Source organism: Lipophrys pholis, assembly GCF_963383615.2.
Source record: "Lipophrys pholis genome assembly, chromosome: 2".
Taxonomy (NCBI): domain Eukaryota; kingdom Metazoa; phylum Chordata; class Actinopteri; order Blenniiformes; family Blenniidae; genus Lipophrys; species Lipophrys pholis.
Genome location: NC_137636.1, coordinates 38,401,757 through 38,414,201, shown reverse-complemented (window position 1 = coordinate 38,414,201; position 12,445 = coordinate 38,401,757). Strand labels below are relative to the sequence as shown.

Genomic DNA, 12,445 nt, shown 5'->3' with positions numbered 1-12,445 from the left:
CATAATAACAGTCCAACTTGGTAGTTTTATTTTGACAGTCACCATAATAACAATCCAACTTGGTGGTTTTATTTTGACAGTCACCATAATAACAGTCCAACTTGGTGGTTTTATTTTGACAGTCACCATAATAACAGTCCAACTTGGTGGTTTTATTTTGACAGTCACCATAATAACAGTCCAACTTGGTGGTCTGTCCACTAGAATGTTCTCCCAGTGTTTGTTTAGAGGTCATTGTTCTCTGCTGTGTGTGTGTGTGTGTGTGTGTGTGTGTGTGTGTGTGTGTGTGTGTGTGTGTGTGTGTGTGTGTGTGTGTGTGTGTGTGTGTGTGTGTGTGTGTGTGTGTGTGTGTGTGTGTGTGTGTGTGTGTGTGTGTGTTTTCAGTATTATGAAACTAACAACAACAACAACTAGTGGACCAACATAGAAACTACATCGTTTTCAGTGTTTCTTCTGTTGCCGTGGAAACGCCAAACTTTTCTGAAATAAAAACACAAAAAAAATCTGTTTTCACTTGAAGAGTTGTTTTGGAAACGAGGTCTGAGTTTTTACCTGAAACTCTGACAGTATCAGTAGATCCCTTCTTACATCAGATAGAGGGAGGGAGGGAGGGAGGGAGGGGGGGGGGGGGGGGGGGGGAGAGAGAGAGAGAGAGAGAGAGAGAGAGAGAGAGATCTTGTACGCATCCTTTCAGAGCTGCAGAATATTAGCGTGTTGAAGTGGAGAGCTGCAGCAGTGCAGACAGTGATAACAGTGATAACAGTGATAACAGTCATAACAGTGATAACGGCCATAACGGTGATAACAGTGATAACGGTGATAACGGCCATAACAGTGATAACGGTGATAACAGTGATAACAGTGATAACGGTGATAACAGTGATAACGGTGATAACAGTGATAACGGTGATAACGGTGATAACAGTGATAACGGTGATAACGGTGATAACGGTGATAACAGTGATCATGGTGATAACGGTGATAACACTGATAACAGTGATAACGGTGATAACGGTGATAACACTGATAACAGTGATAACGGTGATAACAGTGATAACGGTGATAACGGTGATAACAGTGATAACAGTGATAACGGTGATAACGGTGATAACGGTGATAACAGTGATAACAGTGATAATGGTGATAACAGTGATAACAGTGATAACGGTGATAACAGTGATAACAGTGATAACAGTGATAACGGCGATAACAGTGATCATGGTGATAACGGTGATAACAGTGATAACGGTGATAACAGTGATAACGGTGATAACAGTGATCATGGTGATAACGGTGATAACACTGATAACAGTGATAACGGTGATAACGGTGATAACACTGATAACAGTGATAACGGTGATAACAGTGATAACGGTGATAACGGTGATAACAGTGATAACAGTGATAACGGTGATAACGGTGATAACGGTGATAACAGTGATAACAGTGATAATGGTGATAACAGTGATAACAGTGATAACGGTGATAACAGTGATAACAGTGATAACAGTGATAACGGCGAAAACAGTGATAACGGTGATAACAGTGATAATGGTGATAACAGTGATAACAGTGATAACGGCGAAAACAGTAATAACGGTGATAACAGTGATAACGGCCATAACAGTGATAACGGTGATAACGGGGATAACGGTGATAACGGTGATAACGGTGATAACAGTGATAACAGTGATAACGGTGATAACAGTGATAACGGTGATAACAGTGATAACAGTGATAACGGTGATAACAGTGATAACAGTGATAACGGTGATAACAGTGATAACGGCAAAAACAGTGATAACGGCGATAACAGTGATAACGGTGATAACAGTGATAACGGCCATAACAGTGATAACAGTGATAACGGTGATAACGGTGATAACAGTGATAACGGCCATAACAGTGATAACAGTGATAACAGTGATAACAGTGATAACAGTGATAACGGTGATAACGGTGATAACGGTGATAACGGCCATAACAGTGATAACGGTGATAACAGTGATAACAGTGATAACAGTGATAACGGCCATAACAGTGATAACGGTGATAACGGCCATAACGGTGAAACAGAGCGAGCTCCACAGAACCTGGACTCTTCTCCGTTGGCTCCTCCCTCGTCTGCTTCCACTCACAGAGCAGGAAAACATGTAAACCCCCAAAAGTTATACCAGTGACCGGCGAGATGTTTGACTAAGGATGCACCGATACCAATACCAGTATCGGGTCGATACTGCACAGAGTACCTGTGTACTTGTGAAAGCTCCCCGATACAACCTGAAGAGTATTACGTGATGTCATGTGTCAGCAACGTCCAGAGCAGGTAGAGAGACGAAGAGTGGTCTGGAGATTCTTTAATATTAATGATAATGACAAAAGTAAGATGGAATATAAATGATGTTCTGATAAAATATCCAGAGGAGAAAGACAGTTCGTACAACGCCAGCAACTTCATCACCAGCAACTTCATCACCAGCAACTTCATTACCAGCAACTTCATCGTCAGCAGAGTTAGCCCGATCAGTAGCTTAACTGCTCAGCACGTTACTCTGAGCTGTGCTACATGCTACATGCTAAAGAGTTTCAGAATCACACACCAATGATGCTACATGCTACATGCTAAAAAGTTTCAGGCTCATACACCAGTGATGCTACATGCTACATGCTAAAGAGTTTCAGGCTCACACACCTGCAATGCTAAATGCTAAAGAGTTTCAGGCTCACACATCAATGATGCTACATGCTAAAGAGTTTCAGGCTCACACACCAGCGATGCTACATGTTACATGCTACATGCTAAAGAGTTTCAGGCTCACACACCAACGAAGCTACATGCTACATGCTAAACATGAAAAAGTGACCTCTCATCACCAGCAGCTCAGTCCCTCGGTTACAGTAGCATAGCGCAGAGCAGAGAGAGATGCTACGCTCTGCTACTGTTGACTGCGAGGCTGGTTGAGGTGACGTAGCATTGACAGAGGATGTGGAGGCGATGAAGCGTCAACATGGAGGAGGTGGAGGTGATGTAGCGTCGACACAGAGGAGGTGGAGGTGATGTAGCATCGACAAAGAGAAAGTGGAGGTGACGTAGCATTGACAGATGAGGTGGAGGTGGCGTAGCATTTACACAGAGGAGGTGACGTAGCGCCGACACAGAGGAGGTGGAGGTGACGTAGCAGTGAGAGAGGAGGTGGAGGTAACGTAGCATTGACAGAGGAGGTGGAGGGGGCGTAGCATCAATACAGAGGAGGTGGAGGTGATGTAGCCTGGACACAGAGGAGGTGGAGGTGGCATAGCATCAATACAGAGGAGGTGGAGGTGATGTAGCCTGGACACAGAGGAGGTGGAGGTGGCATAGCATCAGTACAGAGGAGGTGGAGGTGATGTAGCCTCGACACAGAGGAGGTGGAGGTGGCATAGCATCAGTACAGAGGAGGTGGAGGTGATGTAGCCTCGACACAGAGGAGGTGGAGGTGGCATAGCATCAATACAGAGGAGGTGGAGGTGATGTAGCCTCGACACAGAGGAGGTGGAGGTGGTGTAGCATCAATACAGAGGAGGTGGAGGTGGCGTAGCGTCAACAGAGGATGTGGAAGTGACGTAGCGTCGACATGGAGGAGGCGGCGGAGGTTCACGACACTACATAACCTTCACATATGTTTGTGTATGTAGTAATAGTTAGGCTTTATAGCATGTAATGATACTCGATCTCGATAAGTAACTAAAGGTTGGTACTCGTATGGGTTTGTCCCAGGATCTGACCTTTCTCACTACTCTTGCCTCCAGAATCTGCTTCTGATTGTCGCCTGGTTGTGAGACGATGAAACACTTCAGCTCTCACATTGTAGAAATGTCTGATGAGAATAGAGGCTGTGGGGGATCGCTGCTCTCCAGATGGAAACGTCCAGGAGTAAAAATAAAACGTCTTAAAATAAGATGCTGAATGTCTGATGATGCGAACGTTGCTAATGCCGACTGTGCTGATTGTGTGTAAGAACTCTCCGCTGATTGTGGATCTAAAAACAGTCTGTATATTCATGTGTTCACTGTACATGCGTGGTTGAGCACTTTGTGGGCGATATCTGTGCAGTAGATTCAAACCCCTCAGCACTCGCTCTCTCTTCTTCTCCATCTACCTCGCTCACCCTCGCTCGCTCCCTCTCTCTCTTTGAGTGGAGCAATAGATCCTCACTTTACAGCCAGTGGAGCTCCATTCCTGATAAAAGGTAGTAGATGTTGTTTCTTCTCCTTCCTCTCTCTCTCTCTCTCTCTCTCTCTCTCTCTCTCTCTCTCTCTCTCTCTCTCTCTCTCTCTCTCTCTCTCTCTTTCTCTCCACTTCTTTTACTTCAGAAAATAATTGCCGCTTTATTGTCTTCTGGTAGATGATCGTCTTGTTTTCTTTCTGAGTGAAAGTAGTAGAACCAGAGGATGTGAGGTGTTTTGATGAGGCGCCTCTTGGTTCTAACCTCCTGGGTATTTTGGTTTCTCTTCAGGATAACTGTGCCAGAGTGCTGCTCGTCCGCGGAGCCGATAAAGAAGTGAAGAACTACAACAGCCAGAGTCCATTTCAGGTAAAAAAAATATATATATATTAAAAAAAAAAAAAAAAAAAAAACTTCTTCTTCTATGCTGGGCTTTGCATGACCAAGATATCAAGATTGATTTCCGTTTTCACCGCGGGGGAAACATTTTTAGTGGCTGCACATTTTATCTCCTGCTCATTTGTTTCCATGGCAACAGGGAAAACTGGTCAAGGTCAGCTGCAACCAGGGATGTGAACGTTATTGTTGTTATTATTCTATTCTTCCTGGACAATGAGAGAATTGTTTGCAATTAAACAACATCTAGAGAAGGTGGCTGATGGTTTTCCTGTGGAGTCGACGCACTCATGGAGGATCGGTCCATCACTCCCGCTAATTAAAGACCAACCAGGAAGTAAAGTTCAAAAACCAGGGCCCATCCTCACCAGCCAAAACCTTCTGTTTTCTCCCCATCCTTAAAACGTTCCCTGTCCACACGACACCATGAAAAGTACTCAAGATACTGTAGTACATAAGTACCAGGCCTGTGGGTGGCGCTGTAACTATGCCACTGAAATACACCAACAACGGAGACGAAGACACGGAGCATGAAAAAGATGAAAGAATGGAGAAATATAACATCTGGTATTATTAATGCCACGAGCATCAGCAGCTTCTGCAGCCATGTTGGTGTGAAGTGACATCACGGAGAGGGAGGCGGGGTTACAGGTCAAGAGGCAGGGCCATGACATCACGGAGAGGGAGGCGGGGTTACAGGTCGAGAGGCAGGGCCATGACATCATCGTGCCCATCAACACCTCAAATCCGAGGCGGAGTTTTTAAATTTCTCCACTCTAGAATCAGTTTTTAAAGAAAACAAAACATGTAATCTCCTAAAGCGCGACGTGGATGATCGGACAAAACTTATGTGATTACTTGAAACTGCTGCGGCGTGTGGGCGGGGCCTAAATCCGCCGAAGCACAGCAGGAAGTGATGAGGTAACAGGACACAGCGGGGCACAATCAGGTGTGAAATCAGAGAGGATGAAGTGACATGGCACCTGGATGAACAGGAACAGGACCGACCAGGTCCAGCATGGAGTCTGAAGCAGACCAGATAGGAACCGGGCTAGAGTCGGACTAGACCTGAGGACTTGGACAAAATAAGAAGACACCGACGGACACGATCAAGGTGTGGGATCATGACGAGTCACGTTAGAAAAGACCTGAACCAGAAGGAGCCTTGATAGTCCACAGAGCCTGAACTAGACCAGATTCAAATACCAGACTGAGACCCGGCGACTAAACAAATCCAAGATAAAACAAACAAGATGTCTGAAACAAGAAGACAGTCTGTCAACAGGAAACACAGACCAGCAACCGCAGAGAAACTGAATCCGCTCCGATTAAAACCAGAAAAAACAAGAAGAGACAGAAACGAAGATCATTAAACTCAACTTTCATTCATGATGAAGGAAAAAACAGCAACACCTCATCAGTTTCTTCTCGAATGAAAAAAAATGTAAATTTAAAATAAAGTAAAAGATGAAGAAAAAACCCATAAACTTCTCTGCTGGTCTGTGCTGGTCTGTGCTGGTCTGTGCTGGTCTGTGCTGGTCTGTGCTGGTCTGTGCTGGTCTGTTGTCTTCAAGCAGGGGCTTTGGTGAGTAAACATGTAATAAAAGTTAAAGTGAAATTAGACTAGATGTATGAGACGCTGCCGAGTTGATGGAAAGTGAAGGAGCGAGGTTGACCTCGGTGCAGAGTGACTGTAATGATCCGGTATCACAGGGATCCTCCGCCGCATCGATGCTTCAGTAGCTCCGCCCATCTCCGGGAAGTAGAGACGAAAACAAACAAACCCCGAAGCTTCGCTGGTGTTTGACTCACTGAGGCGGGCGTTTATGAAAGGAAGTCGTCCACGGGTCCTCCAGCAGCGCTTCATTAGCGCCTCGCAGAGGGAGGGGCCGAGGGGAGGAGGCCACATCACGTCGCTCGTCAGAGGGGAGCGGCGTTGGCACTCAGAAGGATGCGGCGTCCATGATCTGCTCGGCCGAGCCTGAATAACAGGAACACGACATTAACTAAACATGAAATTTGCCATTACAACTGTCGTTCTCGTGGTTTCTATTTCTTTAAACTCTGGATCACTGGAGGAGGAGCTTCAGTAATCCTGAACTGACTCCTGACAGCAACACGAAACATGTGGTAGCATTAGCATTTGCATTAGCAGCCTTAGAATAGTATTAGCTTCCTCCACGTAGCAGCTTTGTGCACATCACAGAGCAGGAGGCCAGTCAGGTCCCGTACACAACGCCGTCACTTAAAAATGCTAATCTTTTGTTGTGTTTTGGGATCCGTTTCCGTGACAACGGTGCTCTGAAAACACATCTTTTTGAAAAAGGCTCCCAAGGTGAAACTTTTTGAAAATGCTTGATATCCGTCTCCATGTAAACGGGTGTAAACAAGATGTTTTGAAAACTTTCGGGCTCGGTCACACATGATATCACACATGTGCCCCGTGGCCGTATTCACTAGTTCTTCTGCACATGCTCAGTAGAGCCAATCACAACAAAGTGTCCTCCGTGGTGTCATGACTCCCAGTCCATATTCCTCTGGACACGGTAATAACAATCCAACTTGGTAGTTTTATTTTGACAGTCACTTTTTTAACATTGGATTTTAACAATCCAATACAGTCTGTCCACTGTGTGTGCGTGTGTGCGTGTGTGTGTGTGTGCGTGCGTGCGTGCGTGCGTGTGTGTGTGTGTGTGTGTGTGTGTGTGTGTGTGTGTGTGTGTGTGTGTGTGCTTTCAGTCCTAAAATTAACAACAGCACCAACTAGTGGCCCAACAGGAAAACTACATTATTTTCAGTGTGTCTTCCGTTGCCATGGAAACAGACATCATTTGCAGAATGTTGCTGTGTGAAGGTAAAACTTTTGTGAAACAAAACACTAAACGATGCATTTTCACTTGAAACGTCGTTATGGAAACGAGGTCTGAGTTTTTAATCTGGTGTCTTGTCAATATGAAGCTGTTGTTTACGCCGGATTGCATTGTATCACAAATACTCTGTGCAGTATTGGGCCCGATACCTCACACTGGTATCAGTAGATCCCTACTTACAACACACAGATATCAGGAGTGCCGCGTTAACAGGAACGTTTTCATGAAACAAAAATGCAAAAACGATTTGATTTCACTGGAAACTTAATCGGAGTTTAAAAGTGACACCAGAGCTATTGTACCATGTAACTACCGTACTTTCTGAGCTGTTGAGCGTACCTGAATATAAGCTGCACACACCAAATTCAAAAAGACAAAAAAGAAGGATCAGAGTTACGTGATGCACCTGAACACATCGCCCCTGAATGGAAGGCATGAAGCTCGTTAACCAGTAAGAATCCATAAATTAGCAGCATCATTGTTTAATCTGCCTGGTTGAAAGTCTGTGAAAAAGTAGTGCCTTATAGTGCGGCTTTTTGTATGCAGTGAACCAAATTGTAACTCTACTATTTAAAAAAATGCAACTAGTAATCAGTAACTAATTGGATAAGAAATCGTCTGCTTGATCCCTGATGACTTTAATCACCTTGAGCTGCTTGCTAAAGCAGTAACTCAGTAACTAGGAACTAGTCTCAGTCCTGAGCGGCTCAGTGAGGGAAGGCGAGCAGAGCTGTTATGTAATCCCTCAGCGAGCTGGGAAATGACACTCTGCAGCTTTTTAAAGACATTTAGCTTCCATTTCTAAATATATTGGAGTGGCAGTGGACTGAACGTCTTTCTCCAGAACAGCAGTTGTGACTGGCCCGTCTTGTCCGTTTGGCCGGGGCGGGCGGGTGTGGGGCTTCGGGGCCCTGGGGGTGGGGTGCCTTCCCCTCCCTGGTGGGGGTGCCCGCTGCGGCGCCGGGGGTGGTTTTCCCTCTTCCCCCCTCCCCCGGTGGGACGGGCTGGCCTCTGCTGCCTCGCTGGGGGGGTGAGGGACGGTGGGACTCCTGGTTCTGGATGGACAGCCGACTGAGAGTGACCTCCAGGGCCTGAAATATGGGAGGTGTGTGTGTGTGTGTGTGTGTGTGTGTGTGTGTGTGTGTGTGTGTGTGTGTGTGTGTGTGTGTGTGTGTGTGTGTGTGTGTGTGTGTGTTCTGTACATATAAGTATGGGCCTGTTCTGTGTGTGTGTGGCGCTGGCTCCCAGCCGGGCTCGTACTGGGCCCTGCGGGCCTTAGACTCTGCTGTCCGGCCGTTGGGTGGGGTGGGGGCTTCCAGCCCAAGTCCTCTTGCGGGGGGCAGGGGTGCAGCGGGCTTCGTCGCCAGAATTCGGGGGGGCTCCCAGCTCGCTGGGACCGGGGCCCTGCTCCGGCCGGTCTCGGCTTGGCGGCTTGGGTCGGGGCCTGGGGCCCTGCCCCCTTTATCCTTCTCCTGTGGGCTCCTCTTGCCTGGGGGGGGGGGTCCTCTCTGCATTCTCCGTCTGGTGCTTTCTAAGCGGGGGCGTGGCTCTCTGGGGTGGTTCGCTGGGGCCTCCCCAGGTCTGGGGGGCTGCTGGTGTCCGGGCCCGATGATCTCGTGCCCCGGGGTGTTGCTACGGGCCCCCCCACAACAGTTCCAGCCACACCCAGTGGACACACACACACACACACACACACACACACACACACACACACACACACACACACACACACACACACACACATTTCCACTCCTCTTGAGATGTGTTACTGATGTCACTTGTTTTCTACCATCATTCGTTCAACTCTCAAAATCATGTTCCTGCTTCATGTTCCTGTCTAGATAGAGCTGCTCAGGCTGGTTAATCTAGAAAATCATGTTCCTGTCTAGATAGAGCTGCTCAGGCTGGTTAATCTAGAAAATCATGTTCCTGTCTAGATAGAGCAGCTCAGGCTGGTTAATCTAGAAAATCATGTTCCTGTCTAGATAGAGCTGCTCAGGCTGGTTGATCTAGTAACAGTTGTAAAGTATTTGGATCAGTGTGATAACTGTAAATAATATATGTAGCACTAACCAGGGTATTGTATGTTGCCGCCCCCCCCCCCTCAATATTCTCTCTTCTCTCTCTGAAAAAAAAAAAAAAGACACTGTTGACGCTCACTTGTTGTCGAGTGGAGAAACTCGCTCTCTTGCACTTACTATCTTTATCGTTGCTGCTCTCACCACCTACACAGGAAGCCCAGAGTCCAATCAAACAAGTTTAAACCTGATTCTGGGAAGAGAAGAAGAAACGAGGCAGAGCTGCATCAACAGCTCTAAGTAGTGGTCGGGTATCTGTATCTGGTCCGATACCGCTCGGAGTGATCTCGTAAAAGATCCCCAATACAACCCGACGAGTATTACATGACATCATCCGACGTCGCCCACAAGTCGACAAGAGAGGACCAGCGGGGTCCCAGGGTTAGAGGGTGAAAGGAACTTGTAGTTGTTTACAAGCTCAGGAGAGAGACAATAAAAACAATGATGCCTGCAGAGTGTCATGACTCCCATGATACTGGAGGAACAGTAGATTTTCACTTGAACCGTTGTCGTGGAAACGGGCCTGAATGGTCATGTGATGGACTGAAGAAGCTTCCAGGTTGAATCTGGGTCGACTCCACTCCACCATGACATGTTTTCAGTACAAGATGGATTTATTAACATGTGAATGTTTCAGTTAAATATAAGAACATGTGACTTTTGTTTCCATGGTTACAAGAAAGAAAAGGTTTTTATCTGCATGAAAACATCCCTGTGCCACTGACGTGACCCACATATTGACTGTAGTGTTTTGATCGATGCTCCAGAAAGTCACTACTTACTGTAATCACATCACTTGTGGCAGATTCACTGATTGAACGAATGAAGTTACTCAGTTACAGTTACTGAAGCTACATGACTCGTTACCGCCTCACCGGGCCTACTGTTAGCTTTAGCATTTAGCATTTAGCATTAGCCACTCTTTTGTTAACAGTCTCAATATTCCTGAACAAACTCAGACAGCAACATAAAAGATGTTCCACTGTAAGTAGCATGAGACATCCAGATTATAGAGCATCTTCCTCACTAACATCAGATTATAGAGCGTCTCCCCCTCAAACAGCCAGATTATAGAGCATATCCCGCCTCTCACATCAGAGTATAGAGCACCGTCCTCTTCTAACAACCAGATTATAGAGCATATCCCGCCTCTAACATCAGAGTATAGAGCACCGTCCTCTTCTAACAACCATATTATAGAGCATCTCCCTCCTCTAACATCCAGACTGTAGAGCATCTTCCCCCCCTCACGTCCAGATTATAGAGCATATCCCTCCTCTAACATCAGATTATAGAGCATCGTCCTCTTCTAACACCCAGATTATAGAGCATATCCCTCCTCTACCATCAGATTATAGAGCATCTTCCTCTTGTAACAACCTAATTATAGAGCATCTTCCTCCGCTAACAACCAGATTATAGAGCACTGTCCTCACAAACATCAGATTATAGAGCATCTTCCTCCTCTAACATCAGATTATAGAGCATCTTCCTCCTTCTCTGACGTCATAATCACGACAACCACTCTTTTTTACCTGCTTCACCCACAATAGAACACACACACACACACACACACACACACACACACACACACACACACACACACACACACACACACACACACACACACACACACACACACGTTCAAACCATAGACTTTCTTGCTGTGAGGAAACTGTGTAACCCACTTCACCAGTTTCTGGCCTCTAGAGGTCGCTGTGTGTGTTCACGCTGAGTGTGTGTGTGTGTGTGTGTGTGTGTGTGTGTGTGTGTGTGTGTGTGTGTGTGTGTGTGTGTGTGTGTGTGTGTGTGTTGGTCGTCTGCGAGCTGCGGGACGCTCTGCGGGACGCTCTGCGGGACGCTCTGCGGGACGCTCTGCGGGACGCTCTGCGGTCCGACAGCATTAGTAAGACGCCACGCTGACGGCGGTGGAGAAGGTCACTGCCACAGTCAGGGTCTCACTTCCTCCCACAGGTGTTGGAGCTGTGAGCAGGTGTTTCCTCGTGTCTCTGACAATGAGATGTGACACCCAAGAGCAAAATGTCACGTTCTTCCATCATTTCTGTTTCTGGACTCGTTTACTTCAGACCCTGGCGTCGTCTCGGGGCCGGGAGGCTGATCATGTCCCTGTGGACTTTTCATGTTTGACTCTTTGGAGGGAAGGTTAACGTTTGGACGCCAGGCTGTTGTGATGGGCTTTTATAGTATTAAGTTACTTTTGAAGCTTTTGGGTTAATCTTATCATAGATTATTACAGGGATGCGCTGATACCGGTATCGTAGAATATCCTTAATTCAACCCGAGCAGTTTGACATGACGTCCTCTGTCCGCAGCAGGGAGACGAGAGGACGAGTGGTTTGGAGAACTTTCATTATGAATGATGCGGCGACGGAGCTTCAGCTTTTACAAATACTTTAGTTTTCACCTGTTCACACAAGTGTTTTCAAAAAGGTCCACCTTGTGAACCGTTTTCTGGTTTCAGGTTCCGTTGTGGTGTAAACTCATCAGTCTGAAACCGCTCTGGCTGTTTCCTTCCTGTCCTTTCTTATTGTCCGTTTCTTTCACAATACATTCAGTGTGAGAATTTATGAGTTTGAACTTTGACGTTTTGATCTTTTCATCATAACTTCTTCTTGTTGTAATGGAGAAGAAAGGCATGCTGGGAAAAGGAACGGCCTGATCTTTCAGGTCTGCTCACACTGTGTTCACCATGAAAACAAGCTGACAAACTTCAGTGGAAATGTTAATGAGCAGTGATTTTCTCATTGTGCTGCTCTACATGAAGCCGTCGTGTGGGCGGGGCATCCACAGTGTCCACGCCACGGCGTCCAGGAGCGTGGAATCCTCCCGTCAGGTTCTCTTTATGTAACTCACACACTTCCTCCGACTCTCCCTT

At 46.5% G+C, this 12,445-nt stretch overlaps 1 protein-coding gene across 1 annotated transcript in view; it reads left to right on the top strand.

The window, feature by feature from the left end:
• The window catches only part of shank2a (SH3 and multiple ankyrin repeat domains 2a), a gene marked incomplete at its 5' end in the record, with an annotated part of 142,634 nt that overhangs the window by 28,916 nt on the left and 101,273 nt on the right, over positions 1–12,445 (top strand). Inside the window, 1 exon segment of the mRNA XM_080458524.1 lies at positions 4,497–4,574. Within this exon segment, the coding sequence (XP_080314650.1) occupies positions 4,497–4,574 (78 nt within the window).